Here is a 26,471-nt window from a genome sequence, read left to right on the forward strand (position 1 = left end):
TTAAAGAGCAACTAAACCCAACTTTCCTGACTACCATGTTTCAAATGTTGAATCTTCCTCTCCAAGATGCAGTAAGTTCCTCATCATGACCATGTTTTGAACTTATTACTTGACAAAGTTCTCCCCTGTCTTCAATCTGGACAAACGAGAGGTTACAAGAGTCCACTATGAAGTAATAATGGCTTGACTCCTCCTCCAGCCACCTCTAATCATGCCCCGCTTTGTTTGTACAACCAGTCCCTTAGAGGCGGAGACTTCCGGGATGGAAGACGCACGGTGACAAACCTCCATGTTTGACCAATCACAGCAGAGTGGGTATGATCAACAAGATTTGATCTCCAGAAAAATAAAGAGTTTTCAGTGGGCGGGTCTTAAGATCATTTTCAAATGTCAATATTTCAATGAAAATAGTTTTGTACAAACACACGCACACTGATGATACAATAGAGTCCGAGATCTATTTAAGACACACTTAAATCAACACATTAGTTTCCCTTTAAAACAAATTGGCCATAATAAGTAAATAATTCATATTCATTTCAAAATAATGCACTGCATTTTTGTCCAGGATAGTGCATTTATTTTGGTAAATGTATGATGATAGTATGTATATAAAAAGGCCCTGTATATAGGACATGTGGTAATGAATAGTAAAAAAAAAAGTGAAAGGTCAGATCACAGAAGAAGAATTTGCTCAGGTTATTTCAGATGTTGTTCTTTGCAAGAACAGAAAGGTCATGTTTAGTTTGAAAATATTGTGCAGAAGCAGAGAAAATGGATCATAAATAAACCAGCTATGTAACACTATCCTCCAGGATAAACTGGAGAAAAATATGTTAAAAAAAATATATTGTATAGATATTTTTCATAGGGTTTGTCTACTTTCTACAAAGTAGTACTTAAAGTTAATTAAATCAAATTGACAAGTCATTTAAATACGAGCGATTTTAGTCGCTTCATTGCATTTCAAAACTAGTACGCCAGAGGGAGCTATTCGCATTCTATCCACGTGGCATGCGGTCTTCTACATCCAATCGAATTAAAATAAAGTCACCATTAACTTTATATATCTTGATATTTTTTAAAAAGGTTGATGATCACATTTCGAGCAGTTTAACTAAAGTGTGCTCTCTGCCTGGTCCCCAAAAATAGGGGCTTGTTCCCCTTTAAGGATTGGTCCGTTTGTAATTGTTTTCACTAGTTTCCTATGAAATTAAACGAAAATAAAGTTGGAGTGGGCTGGTGGGGAGGGGGACTGTGGTGTGATCTTAGCAGCTGCTGTCCTGTTGAGAATGAGCAGCCACAGGGAGAGGAGGGGGAGCGCAAATGCCACTCCAGAATTCCAACAAAGAAAACTATTCATTCACTATAACTTATCGGGGAATTAACTATGTCTTCACAGGAGTTTTCTGGCTCCTTCGCGGGGATTTTCCCGTCTTTCTCGGCGCCCATGAAAGTGGAGCGCAGCAGGAACAAGGAGCGTCTGGAGGCGAGTCTGGCCGGACTGTGCGAGCTGGAGTCGCTGAAGCAGCGGCAGGAGAGCCGCGTCCTGGCCGCTCTCTGCCTCGGAGACGCCCCGGAGCCAGCGCGCCGAGTCTGGGGGGCTCTGGTGGCGGACAGTGGTTGTCAGGACCCCCTCAAAGACGACACATCGCATGTGTTTGACCATCAGAGTCCATCTGTAAGTTATTTTTGTTTTTTGCTAATAGATGTTGACACAAAGCATCATTAAAAATGGTTTAAAAATAAGAAAAGACTAAGGTATGCGCTAAATATAAACCTCTGCTTAGTTAAGTTTCCTTAAAAGTAAATTGGTGGGTTGGAGATCAATTTAACAGATTGAAGTCATGATGGGAGAAAAGCATGACCTTTTTTGGGAATTGTGGGTAAACCGTGTCACAATGAAAACAATTCATCCCCCCCCTCTCTCTCCAGACTAAAAAATGTTTGCTCGGTGAAACAAACTGACCAAAGTATGCATAAGGAAGACGAAAAGTATGAGAGGCATCTTTGCAACACAAACCCCCAGTTGTGTCACCAAATATGGGTCAAGGTTAGATTAGATTCCGAGAAAACCGCAGATACACAAGTAGCACCGGGACAGAAATAGTTCCCCCAAATTCACAATAACAAAATTGTGGGCCCTAATGTTTGAGTTTAAAAGTGAGATGGATCTTATGTATAAACTGAGAGTGAGCTTTTATTGATACAGATCTTTTTTTCCTTAATTAACTACACAGCGGTAAAAGTTTAAACAGCTGCTTAATCCTAACATGGGCCCCTTCCTCAGGGAGTCCTCCTTGCTCCGGGTGTGTGTTTGTGTATACACTAGTGTGCCAGTAATATTTTACAGTGAGTCGAATGTGCTTTTGTTATTGAAATATATGCTTTCTATATTTCAGAGCGATCTCCATTGCAACACCATGACCGCCCTGGAGCAGCAGGTATCAGTGCTGAAGGTCCAGAGTGAACCCGGTGTCACATCAGAACAGGAGTCCTCAGTCAACTTGGCCCTCAGTTCAGGTGAAAGCACATCTGTTTTGACGTAGCATCCACTGATATGCCTTTGTTTTGTTTTTTTAATACTTTGCCCAAGCCTTTTTGGGGCCCAGGGCAGAATTTCAAATGGGGCCTCAACTTAACTTCCACTGAAGACTTTGATTTATTGTTGTGGGCAGCGGTGACAAGAAGTTAAACCTGATGTAGTCTATTCCGTGGTTTTTGGCATCGCCGGTAGCCACGAGATGTCTATGTGCAGCTGTGGTTGGTATTTACATAAAAAATGCCATTTAAATTGACACAGGATTGGGTGACTCAAGTGCCGCTACCTATTTGGTGACCAAACACGCACAAAGAATCAGTTAGCATGGAGGATAAAGTATTTAGTGAGCAATACAACAGTTGGTTATCAGACAAGGTAGCTTTGGGTGCCCAGGATGTTCCAGTGGTCACTTCCATGCGTGCAGGAGAACACTGACTTCAAGAAAAGAACTGCAAAAACATATCTTACCAATAAATGGATGCAGACACATTCTAAGTCTTTTTAAGACACGCACGCAAACAAACACGCATAGCATGATCGCTTTGATTTCAGGGCGTTGCAAAAAACTATTTGTTTTGTTCTTGTCGTTGCCAGGGGAGGCTTGCAGAACTCTGCAAGATACGTTATCTGACTTTCAAGAGGAGCCAGCATTGACATCAGACTCGTGGCTATCCAACCTGACGAGATGGGAACTTCCAAATGACGCCTCAAATTTGGAAGCCTATCTATGTCAGGAAACTCAGCAGGTGACTAACGTAGAGGCGTATATCACCAGGCTGATCAAGAGTAGACCCAGACCGGCGAGACCCTTCACGAACCCCACCAACCTTCCGCACGATGTCAGTGCGGCGAGGCAAAGCCACATGTGTTTCAAGGCGGAGGAAGAAGTGTCCGCCCTGTGCCCGGGCTGCAGTTCTTTTCAGAAACCGAAACACAAATGTAGCGCAAAAACAGAGACACCTGCCAACCACATACACGCAAAACAAAGCATTCAGGATCAACAAGACATTTACTCCAAACCAGGTAATCCTTTCCACTCATACCCGCTAGACTACACAACAAGTCAAGCGCTTCAAAACAACGAAGAGGACTGCAACAGTGAACCCGATTCAACACTTAGGTCCCACCAATATCACCCTCTTAAAAAAGATCATCAAGCGGATGAAGCTCTGGTCAGTGCCGAGTACACACCTGGACAGTCGTGCCGAGCCTCTACCCGAGCGTACCCCCATCAGCACTCCACCCCTCAGAAAGTAATGGGGGCAGCTAAACATAATAGGAGCATATTAGTGGAAAGACATTATCACCACGAGCAACCGTTGCCCAAATCGCAGAGTCAGAGGGCGAGTCGAGCAGTGCAGAAGAAATGTCGCTCCGAGGACAAGAGCAGTGGAAGCAAGAGGCCGGGCAAGAAAACATACAGGTCGCAGTCAGAAAACAGCCTTCAAAGAGTTCAGGAGCGAAAGCACAACACAGTGGAGAAGGAATGTGGTGGAGCCGCCATGGGAAAGGGGGGTCGGCCCTGTCAATCAAAGAGCAAGAAGCCACCGCAAGCAAATGGGAGTTGTCGGCGGTGGCAGTCCACCTTAGAGTTTAGCCAAGATGAAGCCGATCCACAGCAAACCCCGAGTCCCAGCTCCTCGGCGTCAAACCAAAGAGACAATTGCGCCAGACAGACGCGGAAAAGCCGACCCGCACACGCATCGTACATTCACCCCGTCTCGGATCTTCATCACCGGCACGTTCACCACGCCCAGGAGTACCGACTGGAGAGGAACACGGTGGCCCTGTGTCAGCAGAGCGGAGAGTACCCTCAGTGTGACACGGAGTCCAGCATGAGCGAGGCAGAATCTCTCGATTCCAGCACTTTATCCAGTGACACGGATGAGAGCGGGGGACTGGTGTGGCCCCAGCAATTACCCCCACGACTCTCTCCTCCATTCCCCCCCGCAGCAGCATCTGGGAATCCTCTGCAGCCCAAAGCTTTCGTCAAGATTAAAGCTTCCCATGCTCTTAAGAAAAAGATCATGCGCTTCCGCACCGGCTCGCTAAAGGTTATAACAACTGTATGATGAGTTAGTGAAGCGGACGGCAGAATGTCCTCAAGTTTTCTTTTGATGTGTGAAATGGCCTTAAGATTCATCGCAACAAAATGGAGCGGGCAGGTTTCAACAAGTCGTCACAACAAAGTTTTCCGAACTTGCTTTAATTCCTTATTTAAAGGGACTGCAAAGTGCAATTGTTCTCCAAAATGGCTATGAGCTTCTTTTTTTTTGGAGGACGCACTGTTTTTTTTAAACTAACTAGTGTTCAATCACCGTAAGAATGAAACAAGTATTTAATCATTATTTAATTAAGATGGCGACGAGGAACAGGGCAGACCTGCACCTATGGAAGACAGCTGGCGCGTTAAATGTTTACAATAACGTGGCTGATATGTTATTTGACATCCAGCATTTCCCCCCTTGAGGGTATCACAGAAAATCAGCCCTTCCAACTGGACCCTTGTATCCATGAACATTATTGTTTTGTCTTCTACGTCTTCTTTTAAGGGTAACCACCATTCAAAACATCTTCATCCATACATGTCTCCAGTCTCTTCTCCATGTGTACAAACCAGAGTCTACCCTCACTACCTTCCTCTCCAAATGTCTAAGGATGTGTCGAGCCATTGTTATATTAATTTTGAATGTATTAAGAATGTCATAAAATGAAGTAATTAAAAAGTTCTAACATTCAATTATTTTCTATTGCTGATTTCCTCATTGGGGTTGCCGGAGCCTGTTACAGCTCTTTTGGGGGCGAGAGGCGGGGGACAACCTGAACAGGTCGCTAGGTCGCACAGAAACACACAACTTCAAACAAATACTTACAACAATATGTACAATTAAGAGTGCTTAATCAACTGGAATACCCAGAGTAAACACAAGCGAGCACTGTGAGAACAAACAAACTCCACGCAAAAAGGCCTCACTCTATCGAAAAACTATCCACAAATCTATTGAGAGATATTAACTGAGCTTCTTGTTGCCTCGGGGAGAAAGCTTCGAGCGCCAAGGTGGTCATGAGGGGATTGTTTGTCTTGGGGATCTCCAGACTCAGGAGGGGATCAGGAAAGAGGGTCTGCCGACTCAGATTCCAATTTTCTGCCTGCGTATTGGTTGAGAACGATTCTCTTGGCAGTTTTTGTTTTCAGAGCTCCAGTGCTCTGCCCAAACCAGCCTGTTATGCAGATCCTCAGTTAAGATCCACCCGCTGGGGTTTTTTGAGAACTCTGGCTTTGCTTTAGGGACTAACCCTGATGCTTCTTCTTAGTTAACCCGATTAAATCAGAGGCTCTCTTCACGGTCACGCCCGACGCCAACCAGAGAAACAATAACCAGTAAAACCCTTAAAGCAGATTAAACACAAAAACTGAAGACAATATATATTACAAATGAACAACAAGGCAATAGAAAACTAATCAAAAGCTTCTACCCCCTTCATCAAACAAAAACATTTGCATCACTCAATCAGTCTGGAGTTCATCCCAACTATTCCTGCATACAATACCTCTTCTACATGCTTCAGTCCTCCATCTGTTAATGGTTAAAGTAACAGGCTTCCTCGAGGGCCTGGACCCTGGAGTATTTCCTGCTCTGCAGAAAGCATAAGGAGAGAGGAGGAAGTTGAATGAGGGACTCGTCTGCGAACATCTGGCTTTGGTTAGTGCTCAGATAGAGAGCTTGATAGAAAGAGCAAGAGAAGACAGAGGAGCTTTTATATCTGGCTCTTTAGAAATATGCATTGACTGACCTATTTTCTGTTCCCCAGTGTTTTTCCATACCTTGGTTTTCCATCTCACACTTCTGAGAGCTGGTCTGGTATACGTTGATACGCCTCACTCACTTATCTCAGTTTCTCTTCTATATGGAGTGAAGAATTATATTGATTAATTTAAAGACATCTATGAGGAATTCACAAAAATGTCAGAACGAGTATTATGTATACATAAATAAACTAAAACGTCTTCTTTCAAACATGAGGTCATTATTGTGTTATCATGCTGCCCCCTGTAGTATGTTCTGTGTAAAGCAGAGGCAGGATATGCATTCCAGGATGGGTTTCTCACTGCTGACCAGCAAACATTCAACCGTAGCGTTTGAAGACAGATGGTTATTAAAAAGTGAGTTCAGACATCTGAAGGGGAGACTTAACCTCCTCAAGAAGACTGTGACACTAACCTGGTCAAATCAACGGTACTTGTTGTTGCTTGTTAAAAGTAATATAAAACTTCTATTATTTTCCTTTCATCTCTGAAATGTCTTTGTTTTTATACAGCAGGGAGTTTGAATTGTTATTTTTATTTGGAAAATAAAGCATTACAATATTCACATTTTCAAACAACTTTTGTTTCAGCGAACAATAAATAAAGCAGAGATTGAATGAAAGCTTTATTTTTTAACAACACAAACTATAATATTATCACAATCTATCTGCACCAGATCACCCTAACAGTCTCAGAAATCCATGATTGAAAGTGTTGGACATTCCGGGCCATTTGTTCCAGCCTCATATCTGCCTCCAGCTGTCCTGACTCCGGTTCATTGTTTCCTCTTCATGGATCAAGTCCAAACCTGGAGAAGGAGAATCTGTATTTTACAAGTGTTTTTTTTATGTGTGTGGGTACTTAGAACTTTTACTCCACTACTAAAGATTGCAGTTAATTTTGTCGTTTCTTACCGGCAATGAAAAGCTCTTGAGATAAAGTATTATCTCTCCCGAGGTAAAGCTGGATCCATGGTTGGCGTTGGTTTATTTCATTGGTGAGCTTTTTGCTTCGGCCATAACAAGCCTGGTTTTCTTTTTACATTTCATCTGTAAATATAGACATTGATCAGTGGACTGCTATAAAGTGAAAACGTGTAAAAAGAACCAACACTCACCCTTCCACCAGTGCCTGGAGTGACGTCATGGCCAAATCTTTGACGTTATTCCACTGGTCTGTGACCTTGAGAAGTGCCCAATTCAGCCAAACACTGCCACTGATTCCATTCAAAGCCACTGTTGTTGTCGCTTAGTTGTTTCTCTGCCACCAGTATCTAGCATTTCCTCAACTAGTCTTTGCCTCAGAGAACAATCATGTTGGCCCCTTTGTCTTACTGTGTGACACCTGCCATTACACAGGACAGGCCGCTTCCGCACAGCATGCTATTACCTCGCAAAAACATGTATGATAATCGGCCCATTTAGTTGAGATGCAGCAGAGTTACATGCCCATAAAGACGAAAACAAGCAATGAAGAACCATAGAACACAGGTGCAGTAGAGAAGGACTATACTGCATATCTCCCATTTGGCCTGCAGACAACTCAGGAGGATCTTGATAGTGATAAAACTCTGGGCCTCTTTGTGATCCCATTTAAAGAGGTGAAAGGTTGATGGATGGATGAGTTGATAATATGTTTATATCAAAACGTCACCTTAAGCTAATATGTCATTGGAAGGATGACTATAATAATAAAAGTCCTAAAGGTTCTATTTCTCTTTTAAATAGAGGCAAAAAATTCCAACTTTTTCAAGCTGAAAGATGATCAGAAGGCAAAGCTTGTAAACCTTACTGATCCAAAGCGAAGCAGTTTATACACATATGGCTGATATAAATACATTTTGGTTGTTTTCAGCCTAGTCATTTCTTTGACAGCAGGCACACGAGCCACACAAGCAGTTGCAATAACGTTGAAGCTGGCACAGAAGTCGTCTGGATGTGTTTGTAGCTGCATCTTCATCCTCCATCACTTCAGTCACGGTTGATGTTTGAACTGTTTGGTTAACTTTGGTTTTCAATTCACTTGAAGATTCTTGCATATGCAGTTTTTCAATTTCACCAATCATCCAGGCCTTAAGTTCTCGCAGCTCCTCCATCAATGTTTGGTTTTCCTTTGACACGTGTTCATGAGAGTCACTCAGGGAAACTTCCGCCTCAGTGTGTCGATGAGCTCTTTCCAAAACATGATTTAAAATCTTCTGTTTGCTTTCCAAGCTGATTTTAATATGTTTACTCTCATGTTGCAGACGCTCAATTACCTTCCTCTCCTCAATTGTTTCCTTCCATAATTTCTGGAGGTCACCTCGATGAATCGAGTGTTGCGGTAACTCCTGTCCTTGTCCCATCTCTGCTGTTGGAGTGTTGGACTGCACTGTCATTATCTGCCCTGATTGATCAGCCTGGATCAATGAAATATTATCCCTTTGTCTTGTCAAATGATCTTGTTGAAAATCACTTTCAAAGTCTGTTTGAATGCTCTTGTCTGTAAAATCCTTGTTGTTGACATTTCGAGGAACTGAAGTAAACTTCCTTTTCCAAAAACCTTTTACGATGTCTGGATTGTCCTTGTTTATGGTTTTATTAATTACTTTTCTTTCTTTGGATTGATTTTCTCTCCTTTTTAAATAATTATTGGCCTCATTCACACTTTCACTTTCAATAGAAATGCTTTGTCTTTCTGTCCTGACATCTTCTTTTACACCCTGCTCCTTTGGTTCAAGTGTAAAATCAGCCATGGTCCTATCAATTGTCGGATCTTTAGTAACATTTTTCCTCTGTCTATTGATGTTAGAGAAAAAGTTTCTTGTTTTGTACTTAACAGTCTGAAGTGAACTCGGTGACCTGTCAAGTTGCTTTTGTTTAATCTGTTGCTTGGTTGGCATTTCTTTCTCTATGTCTTCAGAAGTCATCTTTGAGTCCAGCCAGTGTTTGTCAATCATTTCACTCTCTGTTTTCAGTTGCTGTCTCACTTTTCCCAACTCTGTCTCCTTCACAACTTCCTGTTCTACCTCGCAGAGCTTAATGTCTTCCTGTGTCTCCTTCATCTCTTTGGCCTTATTTTCCACACCTTCCATGATGCTGAGGTTGGTTATCATTTCACCCTCTCTCATATTCAGCTCAGACTGAAGTCTTTCTACGTCAGTACCAAGTGTTGTAAGTGTTTCTCTTTCATGACTGAACATTTTCACAATTTCTTCAAAGGATTCAATCCTCAATTTAAGGTTGTCTTTCAAAGTTTTTAATTCTTCTCTTGCTGCCTGGACAATATCAGTGGTGTTTTTTAGTTCCTGTATTTGTCTTGTTGCAAAAACTCCCCTTAGACATAGTTCATCTCTTTGGAAGTTAAACCTTTTCAAAACCTTTTTTAATCCGTCTGATCCGATCCTCAAATGCAATCTCTGAGTTTTGGATATTTGTTTCTTGTTTATTATTTCTTCCAGTAGAGAATTAACTTGTTTTTTCTTCTCAAAGAGCTCAGTTCTTGTGCTCTCCAGAAAATATTTGAACATTTGCAGATTCTTTTTGTTCAATTCCATCATCTCCAAAAAGTCTTTCTCTCTTTTCAGTATCTCAGAGTCCCGGTTTACGCTCACATCTTCTACATGTAATTTCTGAGTGAAAAAGTCTCGCAAACCACTGGCCAGAGACTCCTTGATGGTTTTCCAAGTCATGCTATCGTTCTGGGCCTGCATAGCCTCACACTTTTCACCAAATACAGTGATCACTTTTGTCACAGAGTCAGTGTTGTCTTGAACTCTGTTGATGTCCACCGTCATCATTTTCTGCATCTTTTTCATCAAGGTTTTCAGCTTTACTTCAAGAGACTCTATTGAGTTCATGTTATCCATGAACTGATCTTCTCTTATTTTAAGGTCACTCCTCAATTCTTCATCAATTTCACTTTGGACCAAAAGTCTTTCTTTTTCCGATGCAATGTCTGTCTTCATTTGACTCAGACGATCCTCCTCAATTCTCATGTTTTTGATTGAAGATTCAACTACTTCTCTGCTGTTCTTCAGATCCTTCTTCAGTTGTTCAAATTCCTCTTTCTCTTTCAGTAAAAGGTATTTTTCAGTTTCCAGCTTTTCTCGATCCCTCTGGATTCGTCCTTCTTCAACATCCTGTTCTTTTTGCACAGTTGCAAAGTCAACCATGGCTTTATAAAGTTTCTGTCTTTTAATTTGTATCTCCTTGTTCAGATCTTTGATGTCTTCCCGCTGTTTGTTGATTTCACTCAGAAAGCTGCTGGTATTATCCTTACTGGTCTGAAGTTCATTCAATGAAAGTTCGAGTTGCTCATGTTCCATTTTGAACTGTTGTTTCATTTGTTGCACAGTCAGCATTTGCTCCTCAATGTCTTTAGATGTCACCTTCAGGTTAAGCCAATCTTTATCAATTATTTCACTCTGTATTTTCAGTTTGTGTCTCTCGTTTTCCAAATCTGTCTTCTCCTTTACAACATCTTGTTCTAGCTCAAAGAGCTTCTGTTTTTGTCTCCCCATGTCCATTTTCTGTCTTTGCATGTCTGACAGCAAGTCTTTCAGATTTCCTTTTTCTTTGTGAAGTTTCTGATTGTAATGTGACAATTGTGTCTCAACTTGTTCCAGCTTTTCAATCTTCTGACTGAAAGAAAATAAAAATGTCTGTAGATCTGTTGTGTTTCCATCTAACACATCTATTTTGCTGTTGATGTCTTCTTGTGTCTTCTTCCTCAGCTCTTTGGCCTTATCTCCCAGAATTTCAATTGTGCTGATGTTGGTTATAAGTTGATCTTCTCTAGTTTTAAGCTCAGACTCACGTCTTCCCAAGTCAGTCCTCTCATTCAAGAGCATTTCCCTTTCCACAGAAATCTCTGACTTAAGTGTTGTTAGGTTTTCTTTTTCATCACTGAAGCTTTTCAACATTGTTTTAAATTCTTCTATCCTCAATTTGAGGTTGTCACCCAATTTTTGCACTTCTTCTCTTGCTGTCTGGACAATATTGTTTGTGTTCTTTAGTTCCTGTATTTGTCTTTGGGCATCAGATCCTGTTAAATATTGTCCATCTTGATTAGAGTAAAATCTTTGCACAACCTTTTTTAATCCGTCTGATCCGATCCTCAAATGCAATCTCTGAGTTTTGGATATTTGTTTCTTGTTTATTATTTCTTCCAGTAGAGAATTAACTTGTTCTTTCTTCTCAAAGAGCTCAGTTCTTGTGCTCTCCAGAAAATATTTGAACATTTGCAGATTATTTTTGTTCAATTCCATCATCTCCAAAAAGTCTTTCTCTCTTTTCAGTATCTCAGAGTCCCGGTTTACGCTCACATCTTCTACATGTAATTTCTGAGTGAAAAAGTCTCGCAAACCACTGGCCAGAGACTCCTTGATGGTTTTCCAAGTCATGCTATCGTTCTGGGCCTGCATAGCCTCACACTTTTCACCAAATACAGTGATCGCTTTTGTCACAGAGTCAGTGTTGTCTTGAACTCTGTTGATGTCCACCGTCATCATTTTCTGCATCTTTTTCATCAAGGTTTTAAGCTTTACTTCAAGAGACTCTATTGAGTTCATATTATCCATGAACTGATCTTCTCTTATTTTAAGGTCATTCCTCAATTCTTCATCAATTTCACTTTGGACCAATAGTCTTTCTTTGTCCGATGCAATGTCTGTCTTCATTTGACTCAGACGATCCTCTTCAAACCTCATGTTTTTGATTGAAGATTCAACTACTTCTCTGCTGTTTTCCAGATCCTTCTTCAGTTGTTCAAATTCCTCTTTCTCTTTCAGTAAAAGGTATTTTTCAGTTTCCAGCTTTTCTCGATCCCTCTGGATTCGTCCTTCTTCAACATCCTGTTCTTTTTGCACAGTTGCAAAGTCAACCATGGCTTTATCAAGTTTCTGTCTTTTAATTTCTATCTCCTTGTTCAGATCTTTGATGTCTTCCCGCTGTTTGTTGATTTCACTCAGAAAGCTGCTGGTATTATCCTTACTGGTCTGAAGTTCATTCAATGAAAGTTCGAGTCGCTCATGTTCCATTTTGAACTGTTGTTTCATTTGTTGCACAGTCAGCATTTGCTCCTCAATGTCTTTAGATGTCACCTTCAGGTTAAGCCAATCTTTGTCAATTATTTCACTCTGTATTTTCAGTTTGTGTCTCTCGTTTTCCAAATCTGTCTTCTCCTTTACAACATCTTGTTCTAGCTCAAAGAGCTTCTGTTTTTGTCTCCCCATGTCCATTTTCTGTCTTTGCATGTCTGACAGCAAGTCTTTCAGATTTCCTTTTTCTTTGTGAAGTTTCTGATTGTAATGTGACAATTGTGTCTCAACTTGTTCCAGCTTTTCAATCTTCTGACTGAAAGAAAATAAAAATGTCTGTAGATCTGTTGTGTTTCCATCTAACACATCTATTTTGCTGTTGATGTCTTCTTGTGTCTTCTTCCTCAGCTCTTTGGCCTTATCTCCCAGAATTTCAATTGTGCTGACGTTGGTTATAAGTTGATCTTCTCTAGTTTTAAGCTCAGACTCACGTCTTCCCAAGTCAGTCCTCTCATTCAAGAGCATTTCCCTTTCCACAGAAATCTCTGACTTAAGTGTTGTTAGGTTTTCTTTTTCATCACTGAAGCTTTTCAACATTGTTTTAAATTCTTCTATCCTCAATTTGAGGTTGTCACCCAATTTTTGCACTTCTTCTCTTGCTGTCTGGACAATATTGTTTGTGTTCTTTAGTTCCTGTATTTGTCTTTGGGCATCAGTTCCTGTTAAATATTGTCCATCTTGATTAGAGTAAAATCTTTGGACAACCTTTTTAAATCCGTCTGATCCGATCCTCAAATGCAATCTCTGAGTTTTGGATATTTGTTTCTTGTTTATTATTTCTTCCAGTAGAGAATTAACTTGTTCTTTCTTCTCAAAGAGCTCAGTTCTTGTGCTCTCCAGAAAATATTTGAACATTTGCAGATTATTTTTGTTCAATTCCATCATCTCCAAAAAGTCTTTCTCTCTTTTCAGTATCTCAGAGTCCCGGTTTACGCTCACATCTTCTACATGTAATTTCTGAGTGAAAAAGTCTCGCAAACCACTGGCCAGAGACTCCTTGATGGTTTTCCAAGTCATGCTATCGTTCTGGGCCTGCATAGCCTCACACTTTTCACCAAATACAGTGATCGCTTTTGTCACAGAGTCAGTGTTGTCTTGAACTCTGTTGATGTCCACCGTCACCATTTTCTGCATCTTTTTCATCAAGGTTTTCAGCTTTACTTCAAGAGACTCTATTGAGTTCATATTATCCATGAACTGATCTTCTCTTATTTTAAGGTCATTCCTCAATTCTTCATCAATTTCACTTTGGACCAATAGTCTTTCTTTGTCCGATGCAATGTCTGTCTTCATTTGACTCAGACGATCCTCTTCAAACCTCATGTTTTTGATTGAAGATTCAACTACTTCTCTGCTGTTTTCCAGATCCTTCTTCAGTTGTTCAAATTCCTCTTTCTCTTTCAGTAAAAGGTATTTTTCAGTTTCCAGCTTTTCTCGATCCCTCTGGATTCGTCCTTCTTCAACATCCTGTTCTTTTTGCACAGTTGCAAAGTCAACCATGGCTTTATCAAGTTTCTGTCTTTTAATTTCTATCTCCTTGTTCAGATCTTTGATGTCTTCCCGCTGTTTGTTGATTTCACTCAGAAAGCTGCTGGTATTATCCTTACTGGTCTGAAGTTCATTCAATGAAAGTTCGAGTTGCTCATGTTCCATTTTGAACTGTTGTTTCATTTGTTGCACAGTCAGCATTTGCTCCTCAATGTCTTTAGATGTCACCTTCAGGTTAAGCCAATCTTTGTCCATTATTTCACTCTGTATTTTCAGTTTGTGTCTCTCGTTTTCCAAATCTGTCTTCTCCTTTACAACATCCTGTTCTAGCTCACAGAGCTCCTGCTTTTGTCTCGCCATGTCCATTTTCTGTCTTTGCATGTCTGACAGCAAGTCTTTTAGATTTCCTTTTTCTTTGTGAAGTTTCTGATTGTAATGTGACAATTGTGTCTCAACTTGTTCCAGCTTTTCAATCTTCTGACTGAAAGAAAATAAAAATGTCTGTAGATCTGTTGTGTTTCCATCTAACACATCTATTTTGCTGTTGATGTCTTCTTGTGTCTTCTTCCTCAGCTCTTTGGCCTTATCTCCCAGAATTTCAAATAAGGTTATGTTGGTTATAAGTTGATCTTCTCTAGTTTTAAGCTCAGACTCATGTTTTCCCAAGTCAGTCCTCTCATTCAAGAGCATTTCCCTTTCCACAGAAATCTCTGACTTAAGTGTTGTTAGGTTTTCTTTTTCATGACTGAAGCTTTTCAACATTGTTTTAAATTCTTCTATCCTCAATTTGAGGTTGTCACCCAATTTTTGCACTTCTTCTCTTGCTGTCTGGACAATATTGTTTGTGTTCTTTAGTTCCTGTATTTGTCTTTGGGCATCAGTTCCTGTTAAATATTGTCCATCTTGATTAGAGTAAAATCTTTGCACAATCTTTTTTAATCCGTCTGATCCGATCCTCAAATGCAATCTCTGAGTTTTGGATATTTGTTTCTTGTTTATTATTTCTTCCAGTAGAGAATTAACTTGTTCTTTCTTCTCAAAGAGCTCAGTTCTTGTGCTCTCCAGAAAATATTTGAACATTTGCAGATTATTTTTGTTCAATTCCATCATCTCCAAAAAGTCTTTCTCTCTTTTCAGTATCTCAGAATCCCGGTTTCCGCTCACATCTTCTACATGTAATTTCTGAGTGAAAAAGTCTCGCAAACCACTGGCCAGAGACTCCTTGATGGTTTTCCAAGTCATGCTATCGTTCTGGGCCTGCATAGCCTCACACTTTTCACCAAATACAGTGATCGCTTTTGTCACAGAGTCAGTGTTGTCTTGAACTCTGTTGATGTCCACCGTCATCATTTTCTGCATCTTTTTCATCAAGGTTTTAAGCTTTACTTCAAGAGACTCTATTGAGTTCATATTATCCATGAACTGATCTTCTCTTATTTTAAGGTCATTCCTCAATTCTTCATCAATTTCACTTTGGACCAATAGTCTTTCTTTGTCCGATGCAATGTCTGTCTTCATTTGACTCAGACGATCCTCTTCAAACCTCATGTTTTTGATTGAAGATTCAACTACTTCTCTGCTGTTTTCCAGATCCTTCTTCAGTTGTTCAAATTCCTCTTTCTCTTTCAGTAAAAGGTATTTTTCAGTTTCCAGCTTTTCTCGATCCCTCTGGATTCGTCCTTCTTCAACATCCTGTTCTTTTTGCACAGTTGCAAAGTCAACCATGGCTTTATCAAGTTTCTGTCTTTTAATTTCTATCTCCTTGTTCAGATCTTTGATGTCTTCCCGCTGTTTGTTGATTTCACTCAGAAAGCTGCTGGTATTATCCTTACTGGTCTGAAGTTCATTCAATGAAAGTTCGAGTTGCTCATGTTCCATTTTGAACTGTTGTTTCATTTGTTGCACAGTCAGCATTTGCTCCTCAATGTCTTTAGATGTCACCTTCAGGTTAAGCCAATCTTTGTCAATTATTTCACTCTGTATTTTCAGTTTGTGTCTCTCGTTTTCCAAATCTGTCTTCTCCTTTACAACATCTTGTTCTAGCTCAAAGAGCTTCTGTTTTTGTCTCCCCATGTCCATTTTCTGTCTTTGCATGTCTGACAGCAAGTCTTTCAGATTTCCTTTTTCTTTGTGAAGTTTCTGATTGTAATGTGACAATTGTGTCTCAACTTGTTCCAGCTTTTCAATCTTCTGACTGAAAGAAAATAAAAATGTCTGTAGATCTGTTGTGTTTCCATCTAACACATCTATTTTGCTGTTGATGTCTTCTTGTGTCTTCTTCCTCAGCTCTTTGGCCTTATCTCCCAGAATTTCAATTGTGCTGATGTTGGTTATAAGTTGATCTTCTCTAGTTTTAAGCTCAGACTCACGTCTTCCCAAGTCAGTCCTCTCATTCAAGAGCATTTCCCTTTCCACAGAAATCTCTGACTTAAGTGTTGTTAGGTTTTCTTTTTCATCACTGAAGCTTTTCAACATTGTTTTAAATTCTTCTATCCTCAATTTGAGGTTGTCACCCAATTTTTGCACTTCTTCTCTTGCTGTCTGGACAATATTGTTTGTGTTCTTTAGTTCCTGTATTTGTCTTTGGGCATCAGTTCCTGTTAAATATTGTCCATCTTGATTAGAGTAAAATCTTTGCACAACCTTTTTTAATCCGTCTGATCCGATCCTCAAATGCAATCTCTGAGTTTTGGATATTTGTTTCTTGTTTATTATTTCTTCCAGTAGAGAATTAACTTGTTCTTTCTTCTCAAAGAGCTCAGTTCTTGTGCTCTCCAGAAAATATTTGAACATTTGCAGATTATTTTTGTTCAATTCCATCATCTCCAAAAAGTCTTTCTCTCTTTTCAGTATCTCAGAGTCCCGGTTTACGCTCACATCTTCTACATGTAATTTCTGAGTGAAAAAGTCTCGCAAACCACTGGCCAGAGACTCCTTGATGGTTTTCCAAGTCATGCTATCGTTCTGGGCCTGCATAGCCTCACACTTTTCACCAAATACAGTGATCGCTTTTGTCACAGAGTCAGTGTTGTCTTGAACTCTGTTGATGTCCACCGTCATCATTTTCTGCATCTTTTTCATCAAGGTTTTAAGCTTTACTTCAAGAGACTCTATTGAGTTCATATTATCCATGAACTGATCTTCTCTTATTTTAAGGTCATTCCTCAATTCTTCATCAATTTCACTTTGGACCAATAGTCTTTCTTTGTCCGATGCAATGTCTGTCTTCATTTGACTCAGACGATCCTCTTCAATCCTCATGTTTTTGATTGAAGATTCAACTACTTCTCTGCTGTTTTCCAGATCCTTCTTCAGTTGTTCAAATTCCTCTTTCTCTTTCAGTAAAAGGTATTTTTCAGTTTCCAGCTTTTCTCGATCCCTCTGGATTCGTCCTTCTTCAACATCCTGTTCTTTTTGCACAGTTGCAAAGTCAACCATGGCTTTATCAAGTTTCTGTCTTTTAATTTCTATCTCCTTGTTCAGATCTTTGATGTCTTCCCGCTGTTTGTTGATTTCACTCAGAAAGCTGCTGGTATTATCCTTACTGGTCTGAAGTTCATTCAATGAAAGTTCGAGTTGCTCATGTTCCATTTTGAACTGTTGTTTCATTTGTTGTACAATCAGCATTTGCTCCTCAATGTCTTTAGATGTCACCTTCAGGTTAAGCCAATCTTTGTCCATTATTTCACTCTGTATTTTCAGTTTGTGTCTCTCTTTTTCCAAATCTGTCTTCTCCTTTACAACATCTTGTTCTAGCTCAAAGAGCTTCTGTTTTTGTCTCCCAATGTCCATTTTCTGTCTTTGCATGTCTGACAGCAAGTCTTTTAGATTTCCTTTTTCTTTGTGAAGTTTCTGATTGTAATGTGACAATTGTGTCTCAACTTGTTCCAGCTTTTCAATCTTCTGACTGAAAGAAAATAAAAATGTCTGTAGATCTGTTGTGTTTCCATCTAACACATCTATTTTGCTGTTGATGTCTTCTTGTGTCTTCTTCCTCAGCTCTTTGGCCTTATCTCCCAGAATTTCAAATAAGGTTATGTTGGTTATAAGTTGATCTTCTCTAGTTTTAAGCTCAGACTCATGTTTTCCCAAGTCAGTCCTCTCATTCAAGAGCATTTCCCTTTCCACAGAAATCTCTGACTTAAGTGTTGTTAGGTTTTCTTTTTCATGACTGAAGCTTTTCAACATTGTTTTAAATTCTTCTATCCTCAATTTGAGGTTGTCACCCAATTTTTGCACTTCTACTCTTGCTGTCTGGACAATATTGTTTGTGTTCTTTAGTTCCTGTATTTGTCTTTGGGCATCAGTTCCTGTTAAATATTGTCCATCTTGATTAGAGTAAAATCTTTGCACAATCTTTTTTAATCCGTCTGATCCGATCCTCAAATGCAATCTCTGAGTTTTGGATATTTGTTTCTTGTTTATTATTTCTTCCAGTAGAGAATTAACTTGTTCTTTCTTCTCAAAGAGCTCAGTTCTTGTGCTCTCCAGAAAATATTTGAACATTTGCAGATTATTTTTGTTCAATTCCATCATCTCCAAAAAGTCTTTCTCTCTTTTCAGTATCTCAGAATCCCGGTTTCCGCTCACATCTTCTACATGTAATTTCTGAGTGAAAAAGTCTCGCAAACCACTGGCCAGAGACTCCTTGATGGTTTTCCAAGTCATGCTATCGTTCTGGGCCTGCATAGCCTCACACTTTTCACCAAATACAGTGATCGCTTTTGTCACAGAGTCAGTGTTGTCTTGAACTCTGTTGATGTCCACTGTCATCATTTTCTGCATCTTTTTCATCAAGGTTTTAAGCTTTACTTCAAGAGACTCTATTGAGTTCATGTTATCCATGAACTGATCTTCTCTTATTTTAAGGTCACTCCTCAATTCTTCATCAATTTCACTTTGGACCAATAGTCTTTCTTTGTCCGATGCAATGTCTGTCTTCATTTGACTCAGACGATCCTCTTCAAACCTCATGTTTTTGATTGAAGATTCAACTACTTCTCTGCTGTTTTCCAGATCCTTCTTCAGTTGTTCAAATTCCTCTTTTTCTTTCAGTAAAAGGTATTTTTCAGTTTCCAGCTTTTCTCGATCCCTCTGGATTCGTCCTTCTTCAACATCCTGTTCTTTTTGCACAGTTGCAAAGTCAACCATGGCTTTATCAAGTTTCTGTCTTTTAATTTCTATCTCCTTGTTCAGATCTTTGATGTCTTCCCGCTGTTTGTTGATTTCACTCAGAAAGCTGCTGGTATTATCCTTACTGGTCTGAAGTTCATTCAATGAAAGTTCGAGTTGCTCATGTTCCATTTTGAACTGTTGTTTCATTTGTTGCACAGTCAGCATTTGCTCCTCAATGTCTTTAGATGTCACCTTCAGGTTAAGCCAATCTTTGTCAATTATTTCACTCTGTATTTTCAGTTTGTGTCTCTCGTTTTCCAAATCTGTCTTCTCCTTTACAACATCTTGTTCTAGCTCAAAGAGCTTCTGTTTTTGTCTCCCCATGTCCATTTTCTGTCTTTGCATGTCTGACAGCAAGTCTTTCAGATTTCCTTTTTCTTTGTGAAGTTTCTGATTGTAATGTGACAATTGTGTCTCAACTTGTTCCAGCTTTTCAATCTTCTGACTGAAAGAAAATAAAAATGTCTGTAGATCTGTTGTGTTTCCATCTAACACATCTATTTTGCTGTTGATGTCTTCTTGTGTCTTCTTCCTCAGCTCTTTGGCCTTATCTCCCAGAATTTCAATTGTGCTGATGTTGGTTATAAGTTGATCTTCTCTAGTTTTAAGCTCAGACTCACGTCTTCCCAAGTCAGTCCTCTCATTCAAGAGCATTTCCCTTTCCACAGAAATCTCTGACTTAAGTGTTGTTAGGTTTTCTTTTTCATCACTGAAGCTTTTCAACATTGTTTTAAATTCTTCTATCCTCAATTTGAGGTTGTCACCCAATTTTTGCACTTCTTCTCTTGCTGTCTGGACAATATTGTTTGTGTTCTTTAGTTCCTGTATTTGTCTTTGGGCATCAGTTCCTGTTAAATATTGTCCATCTTGATTAGAGTAAAATCTTTGCACAACCTTTTTTAATCCGTCTGATCCGATCCTCAAATGCAATCTCTGAGTTTTGGATATTTGTTTCTTGTTTATTATTTCTTCCAGTAGAGAATTAACTTGTTCTTTCTTCTCAAAGAGCTCAGTTCTTGTGCTCTCCAGAAAATATTTGAACATTTGCAGATTATTTTTGTTCAATTCCATCATCTCCAAAAAGTCTTTCTCTCTTTTCAGTATCTCAGAGTCCCGGTTTACGCTCACATCTTCTACATGTAATTTCTGAGTGAAAAAGTCTCGCAAACCACTGGCCAGAGACTCCTTGATGGTTTTCCAAGTCATGCTATCGTTCTGGGCCTGCATAGCCTCACACTTTTCACCAAATACAGTGATCGCTTTTGTCACAGAGTCAGTGTTGTCTTGAACTCTGTTGATGTCCACCGTCATCATTTTCTGCATCTTTTTCATCAAGGTTTTAAGCTTTACTTCAAGAGACTCTATTGAGTTCATATTATCCATGAACTGATCTTCTCTTATTTTAAGGTCATTCCTCAATTCTTCATCAATTTCACTTTGGACCAATAGTCTTTCTTTGTCCGATGCAATGTCTGTCTTCATTTGACTCAGACGATCCTCTTCAAACCTCATGTTTTTGATTGAAGATTCAACTACTTCTCTGCTGTTTTCCAGATCCTTCTTCAGTTGTTCAAATTCCTCTTTCTCTTTCAGTAAAAGGTATTTTTCAGTTTCCAGCTTTTCTCGATCCCTCTGGATTCGTCCTTCTTCAACATCCTGTTCTTTTTGCACAGTTGCAAAGTCAACCATGGCTTTATCAAGTTTCTGTCTTTTAATTTGTATCTCCTTGTTCAGATCTTTGATGTCTTCCCGCTGTTTGTTGATTTCACTCAGAAAGCTGCTGGTATTATCCTTACTGGTCTGAAGTTCATTCAATGAAAGTTCGAGTTGCTCATGTTCCATTTTTAACTGTTGTTTCATTTGTTGCACAGTCAGCATTTGCTCCTCAATGTCTTTAGATGTCACCTTCAGGTTAAGCCAATCTTTGTCCATTATTTCACTCTGTATTTTCAGTTTGTGTCTCTCGTTTTCCAAATCTGTCTTCTCCTTTACAACATCCTGTTCTAGCTCACAGAGCTCCTGCTTTTGTCTCGCCATGTCCATTTTCTGTCTTTGCATGTCTGACAGCAAGTCTTTTAGATTTCCTTTTTCTTTGTGAAGTTTCTGATTGTAATGTGACAATTGTGTCTCAACTTGTTCCAGCTTTTCAATCTTCTGACTGAAAGAAAATAAAAATGTCTGCAGATCTGTTGTGTTTCCATCTAACACATCTATTTTGCTGTTGATGTCTTCTTGTGTCTTCTTCCTCAGCTCTTTGGCCTTATCTCCCAGAATTTCAAATAAGGTTATGTTGGTTATAAGTTGATCTTCTCTAGTTTTAAGCTCAGACTCATGTTTTCCCAAGTCAGTCCTCTCATTCAAGAGCATTTCCCTTTCCACAGAAATCTCTGACTTAAGTGTTGTTAGGTTTTCTTTTTCATGACTGAAGCTTTTCAACATTGTTTTAAATTCTTCTATCCTCAATTTGAGGTTGTCACCCAATTTTTGCACTTCTACTCTTGCTGTCTGGACAATATTGTTTGTGTTCTTTAGTTCCTGTATTTGTCTTTGGGCATCAGTTCCTGTTAAATATTGTCCATCTTGATTAGAGTAAAATCTTTGCACAATCTTTTTTAATCCGTCTGATCCGATCCTCAAATGCAATCTCTGAGTTTTGGATATTTGTTTCTTGTTTATTATTTCTTCCAGTAGAGAATTAACTTGTTCTTTCTTCTCAAAGAGCTCAGTTCTTGTGCTCTCCAGAAAATATTTGAACATTTGCAGATTCTTTTTGTTCAATTCCATCATCTCCAAAAAGTCTTTCTCTCTTTTCAGTATCTCAGAATCCCGGTTTCCGCTCACATCTTCTACATGTAGTTTCTGAGTGAAAAAGTCTCGCAAACCACTGGCCAGAGACTCCTTGATGGTTTTCCAAGTCATGCTATCGTTCTGGGCCTGCATAGCCTCACACTTTTCACCAAATACAGTGATCGCTTTTGTCACAGAGTCAGTGTTGTCTTGAACTCTGTTGATGTCCACTGTCATCATTTTCTGCATCTTTTTCATCAAGGTTTTCAGCTTTACTTCAAGAGACTCTATTGAGTTCATGTTATCCATGAACTGATCTTCTCTTATTTTAAGGTCATTCCTCAATTCTTCATCAATTTCACTTTGGACCAATAGTCCTTCTTTTTCCGATGCAATGTCTGTCTTCATTTGACTCAGACGATCCTCTTCAATCCTCATGTTTTTGATTGAAGATTCAACTACTTCTCTGCTGTTTTCCAGATCCTTCTTCAGTTTTTCAAATTCCTCTTTCTCTTTCAGTAAAAGGTATTTTTCAGTTTCCAGCTTTTCTCGATCCCTCTGGATTCGTCCTTCTTCAACATCCTGTTCTTTTTGCACAGTTGCAAAGTCAACCATGGCTTTATCAAGTTTCTGTCTTTTAATTTGTATCTCCTTGTTCAGATCTTTGATGTCTTCCCGCTGTTTGTTGATTTCACTCAGAAAGCTGCTGTTATTATCCTTACTGGTCTGAAGTTCATTCAATGAAAGTTCGAGTTGCTCATGTTCCATTTTTAACTGTTGTTTCATTTGTTGCACAGTCAGCATTTGCTCCTCAATGTCTTTAGATGTCACCTTCAGGTTAAGCCAATCTTTGTCCATTATTTCACTCTGTATTTTCAGTTTGTGTCTCTCGTTTTCCAAATCTGTCTTCTCCTTTACAACATCCTGTTCTAGCTCACAGAGCTCCTGCTTTTGTCTCGCCATGTCCATTTTCTGTCTTTGCATGTCTGACAGCAAGTCTTTTAGATTTCCTTTTTCTTTGTGAAGTTTCTGATTGTAATGTGACAATTGTGTCTCAACTTGTTCCAGCTTTTCAATCTTCTGACTGAAAGAAAATAAAAATGTCTGTAGATCTGTTGTGTTTCCATCTAACACATCTATTTTGCTGTTGATGTCTTCTTGTGTCTTCTTCCTCAGCTCTTTGGCCTTATCTCCCAGAATTTCAAATAAGGTTATGTTGGTTATAAGTTGATCTTCTCTAGCTTTAAGCTCAGACTCACGTTTTCCCAAGTCAGTCCTCTCATTCAAGAGCATTTCCCTTTCCACAGAAATCTCTGACTTAAGTGTTGTTAGGTTTTCTTTTTCATGACTGAAGCTTTTCAACATTGTTTTAAATTCTTCTATCCTCAATTTGAGGTTGTCACCCAATTTTTGCACTTCTTCTCTTGCTGTCTGGACAATATTGTTTGTGTTCTTTAGTTCCTGTATTTGTCTTTGGGCATCAGTTCCTGTTAAATATTGTCCATCTTGATTAGAGTAAAATCTTTGGACAACCTTTTTAAATCCGTCTGATCCGATCCTCAAATGCAATCTCTGAGTTTTGGATATTTGTTTCTTGTTTATTATTTCTTCCAGTAGAGAATTAACTTGTTCTTTCTTCTCAAAGAGCTCAGTTTTTGTGCTCTCCAGAAAATATTTGAACATTTGCAGATTCTTTTTGTTCAATTCCATCATCTCCAAAAAGTCTTTCTCTCTTTTCAGTATCTCAGAGTCCTGGTTTCCGCTCACATCTTCTACATGTAGTTTCTGAGTGAAAAAGTCTCGCAAACCACTGGCCAGAGACTCCTTGATGGTTTTCCAAGTCATGCTATCGTTCTGGGCCTGCATAGCCTCACACTTTTCACCAAATACAGTGATCGCTTTTGTCACAGAGTCAGTGTTGTCTTGAACTCTGTTGATGTCCACCGTCACCATTTTCTGCATCTTTTTCATCAAGGTTTTCAGCTTTACTTCAAGAGACTCTATTGAGTTCATATTATCAATGAACTGATCTTCTCTTATTTTAAGGTCATTCCTCAATTCTTCATCAATTTCACTTTGGACCAATAGTCTTTCTTTTTCCGATGCAATGTCTGTCTTCATTTGACTCAGACGATCCTCTTCAATCCTCATGTTTTTGATTGAAGATTCAACTACTTCTCTGCTGTTTTCCAGATCCTTCTTCAGTTGTTCAAATTCCTCTTTCTCTTTCAGTAAAAGGTATTTTTCAGTTTCCAGCTTTTCTCTATCCCTCTGGATTCGTCCTTCTTCAACATCCTGTTCTTTTTGCACAGTTGCAAAGTCAACCATGGCTTTATCAAGTTTCTGTCTTTTAATTTGTATCTCCTTGTTCAGATCTTTGATGTCTTCCCGCTGTTTGTTGATTTCACTCAGAAAGCTGCTGGTATTATCCTTACTGGTCTGAAGTTCATTCAATGAAAGTTCGAGTTGCTCATGTTCCATTTTTAACTGTTGTTTCATTTGTTGTACAATCAGCATTTGCTCCTCAATGTCTTTAGATGTCACCTTCAGGTTAAGCCTATCTTTGTCCATTATTTCACTCTGTATTTTCAGTTTGTGTCTCTCTTTTTCCAAATCTGTCTTCTCCTTTACAACATCTTGTTCTAGCTCAAAGAGCTTCTGTTTTTGTCTCCCAATGTCCATTTTCTGTCTTTGCATGTCTGACAGCAAGTCTTTTAGATTTCCTTTTTCTTTGTGAAGTTTCTGATTGTAATGTGACAATTGTGTCTCAACTTGTTCCAGCTTTTCAATCTTCTGACTGAAAGAAAATAAAAATGTCTGTAGATCTGTTGTGTTTCCATCTAACACATCTATTTTGCTCTTGATGTCTTCTTGTGTCTTCTTCCTCAGCTCTTTGGCCTTATCTCCCAGAATTTCAATTATGCTGATGTTGGTTATGAGTTGATCTTCTCTAGTTTTAAGCTCAGACTCACGTCTTCCCAAGTCAGTCCTCTCATTCAAGAGCATTTCCCTTTCCACAGAAATCTCTGACTTAAGTGTTGTTAGGTTTTCTTTTTCATGACTGAAGCTTTTCAACATTGTTTTAAATTCTTCTATCCTCAATTTGAGGTTGTCACCCAATTTTTGCACTTCTTCTCTTGCTGTCTGGACAATATTGTTTGTGTTCTTTAGTTCCTGTATTTGTCTTTGGGCATCAGTTCCTGTTAAATATTGTCCATCTTGATTAGAGTAAAATCTTTGGACAACCTTTTTAAATCCGTCTGATCCGATCCTCAAATGCAATCTCTGAGTTTTGGATATTTGTTTCTTGTTTATTATTTCTTCCAGTAGAGAATTAACTTGTTCTTTCTTCTCAAAGAGCTCAGTTTTTGTGCTCTCCAGAAAATATTTGAACATTTGCAGATTCTTTTTGTTCAATTCCATCATCTCCAAAAAGTCTTTCTCTCTTTTCAGTATCTCAGAGTCCTGGTTTCCGCTCACATCTTCTACATGTAGTTTCTGAGTGAAAAAGTCTCGCAAACCACTGGCCAGAGACTCCTTGATGGTTTTCCAAGTCATGCTATCGTTCTGGGCCTGCATAGCCTCACACTTTTCACCAAATACAGTGATCGCTTTTGTCACAGAGTCAGTGTTGTCTTGAACTCTGTTGATGTCCACCGTCATCATTTTCTGCATCTTTTTCATCAAGGTTTTCAGCTTTACTTCGAGAGACTCTATTGAGCTCATGTTATCAATGAACTGATCTTCTCTTATTTTAAGGTCATTCCTCAATTCTTCATCAATTTCACTTTGGACCAATAGTCTTTCTTTTTCCGATGCAATGTCTGTCTTCATTTGACTCAGACGATCCTCTTCAATCCTCATGTTCTTGATTGAAGATTCAACTACTTCTCTGCTGTTTTCCAGATCCTTCTTCAGTTGTTCAAATTCCTCTTTCTCTTTCAGTAAAAGGTATTTTTCAGTTTCCAGCTTTTCTCGATCCCTCTGGATTCGTCCTTCTTCAACATCCTGTTCTTTTTGCACAGTTGCAAAGTCAACCATGGCTTTATCAAGTTTCTGTCTTTTAATTTCTATCTCCTTGTTCAGATCTTTGATGTCTTCCCGCTGTTTGTTGATTTCACTCAGAAAGCTGCTGGTATTATCCTTACTGGTCTGAAGTTCATTCAATGAAAGTTCGAGTTGCTCATGTTCCATTTTTAACTGTTGTTTCATTTGTTGTACAATCAGCATTTGCTCCTCAATGTCTTTAGATGTCACCTTCAGGTTAAGCCAATCTTTGTCCATTATTTCACTCTGTATTTTCAGTTTGTGTCTCTCTTTTTCCAAATCTGTCTTCTCCTTTACAACATCTTGTTCTAGCTCAAAGAGCTTCTGTTTTTGTCTCCCAATGTCCATTTTCTGTATTTGCATGTCTGACAGCAAGTCTTTTAGATTTCCTTTTTCTTTGTGAAGTTTCTGATTGTAATGTGACAATTGTGTCTCAACTTGTTCCAGCTTTTCAATCTTCTGACTGAAAGAAAATAAAAATGTCTGTAGATCTGTTGTGTTTCCATCTAACACATCTATTTTGCTCTTGATGTCTTCTTGTGTCT

General features: G+C 39.1%; 2 protein-coding genes across 3 annotated transcripts; one reads left to right on the forward strand and one right to left on the reverse strand.

Moving 5' to 3' along the window:
* The first annotated feature begins 1,306 nt into the window (after nucleotides 1-1,306).
* Nucleotides 1,307-5,232, forward strand: LOC148065955 (uncharacterized). Its single transcript, XM_087808210.1, has 3 exons — nucleotides 1,307-1,681; nucleotides 2,403-2,523; nucleotides 3,137-5,232. Exons 1-3 carry the CDS (start codon nucleotides 1,391-1,393, stop codon nucleotides 4,612-4,614), a joined length of 1,890 nt encoding a protein of 629 aa, XP_087664336.1. The 5' UTR covers nucleotides 1,307-1,390; the 3' UTR covers nucleotides 4,615-5,232.
* Nucleotides 5,233-6,962: 1,730 nt separating this feature from the next.
* On the reverse strand, nucleotides 6,963-25,733 carry LOC148065956 (uncharacterized). 2 transcript variants are annotated; one of them, XM_087808207.1, is made up of 3 exons: nucleotides 7,468-25,733; nucleotides 7,265-7,399; nucleotides 6,963-7,158 (listed from the first exon to the last, which is right to left on the reverse strand). In XM_087808207.1, the coding sequence occupies exon 1, from the start codon at nucleotides 25,711-25,713 to the stop codon at nucleotides 8,206-8,208; it is 17,508 nt and encodes a 5,835-aa protein (XP_087664333.1). In that variant the 5' UTR covers nucleotides 25,714-25,733; the 3' UTR covers nucleotides 6,963-7,158; nucleotides 7,265-7,399; nucleotides 7,468-8,205. The 2 variants fall into 2 exon arrangements, with proteins under 2 accessions (XP_087664333.1, XP_087664335.1); XM_087808209.1 differs by having other exon boundaries at nucleotides 6,963-7,173.
* Nucleotides 25,734-26,471: the final 738 nt, after the last annotated feature.

The sequence above is a fragment of the Callionymus lyra genome, chromosome 14 (genome assembly GCF_982586985.1).
Source record: "Callionymus lyra chromosome 14, fCalLyr1.hap1.1, whole genome shotgun sequence".
Taxonomy (NCBI): Eukaryota; Metazoa; Chordata; class Actinopteri; order Syngnathiformes; family Callionymidae; genus Callionymus; species Callionymus lyra.

What these genes read in the sequence shown, in the direction of transcription:
- LOC148065955 (XM_087808210.1), top strand. Translation starts at nt 1,391, where the DNA reads ATGTCTTCACAGGAGTTTTCTGGCTCCTTCGCGGGGATTTTCCCGTCT. An exon ending in TTGACCATCAGAGTCCATCT is followed by an intron (nt 1,682 to 2,402) that starts GTAAGTTATTTT and finishes TCTATATTTCAG; the next exon opens with AGCGATCTCCATTGCAACAC. An exon ending in CAACTTGGCCCTCAGTTCAG is followed by an intron (nt 2,524 to 3,136) that starts GTGAAAGCACAT and finishes TGTCGTTGCCAG; the next exon opens with GGGAGGCTTGCAGAACTCTG.
- LOC148065956 (XM_087808207.1), bottom strand. Translation starts at nt 25,713, where the DNA reads ATGAAGACAGACATTGCATCGGAAAAAGAAAGACTATTGGTCCAAAGT.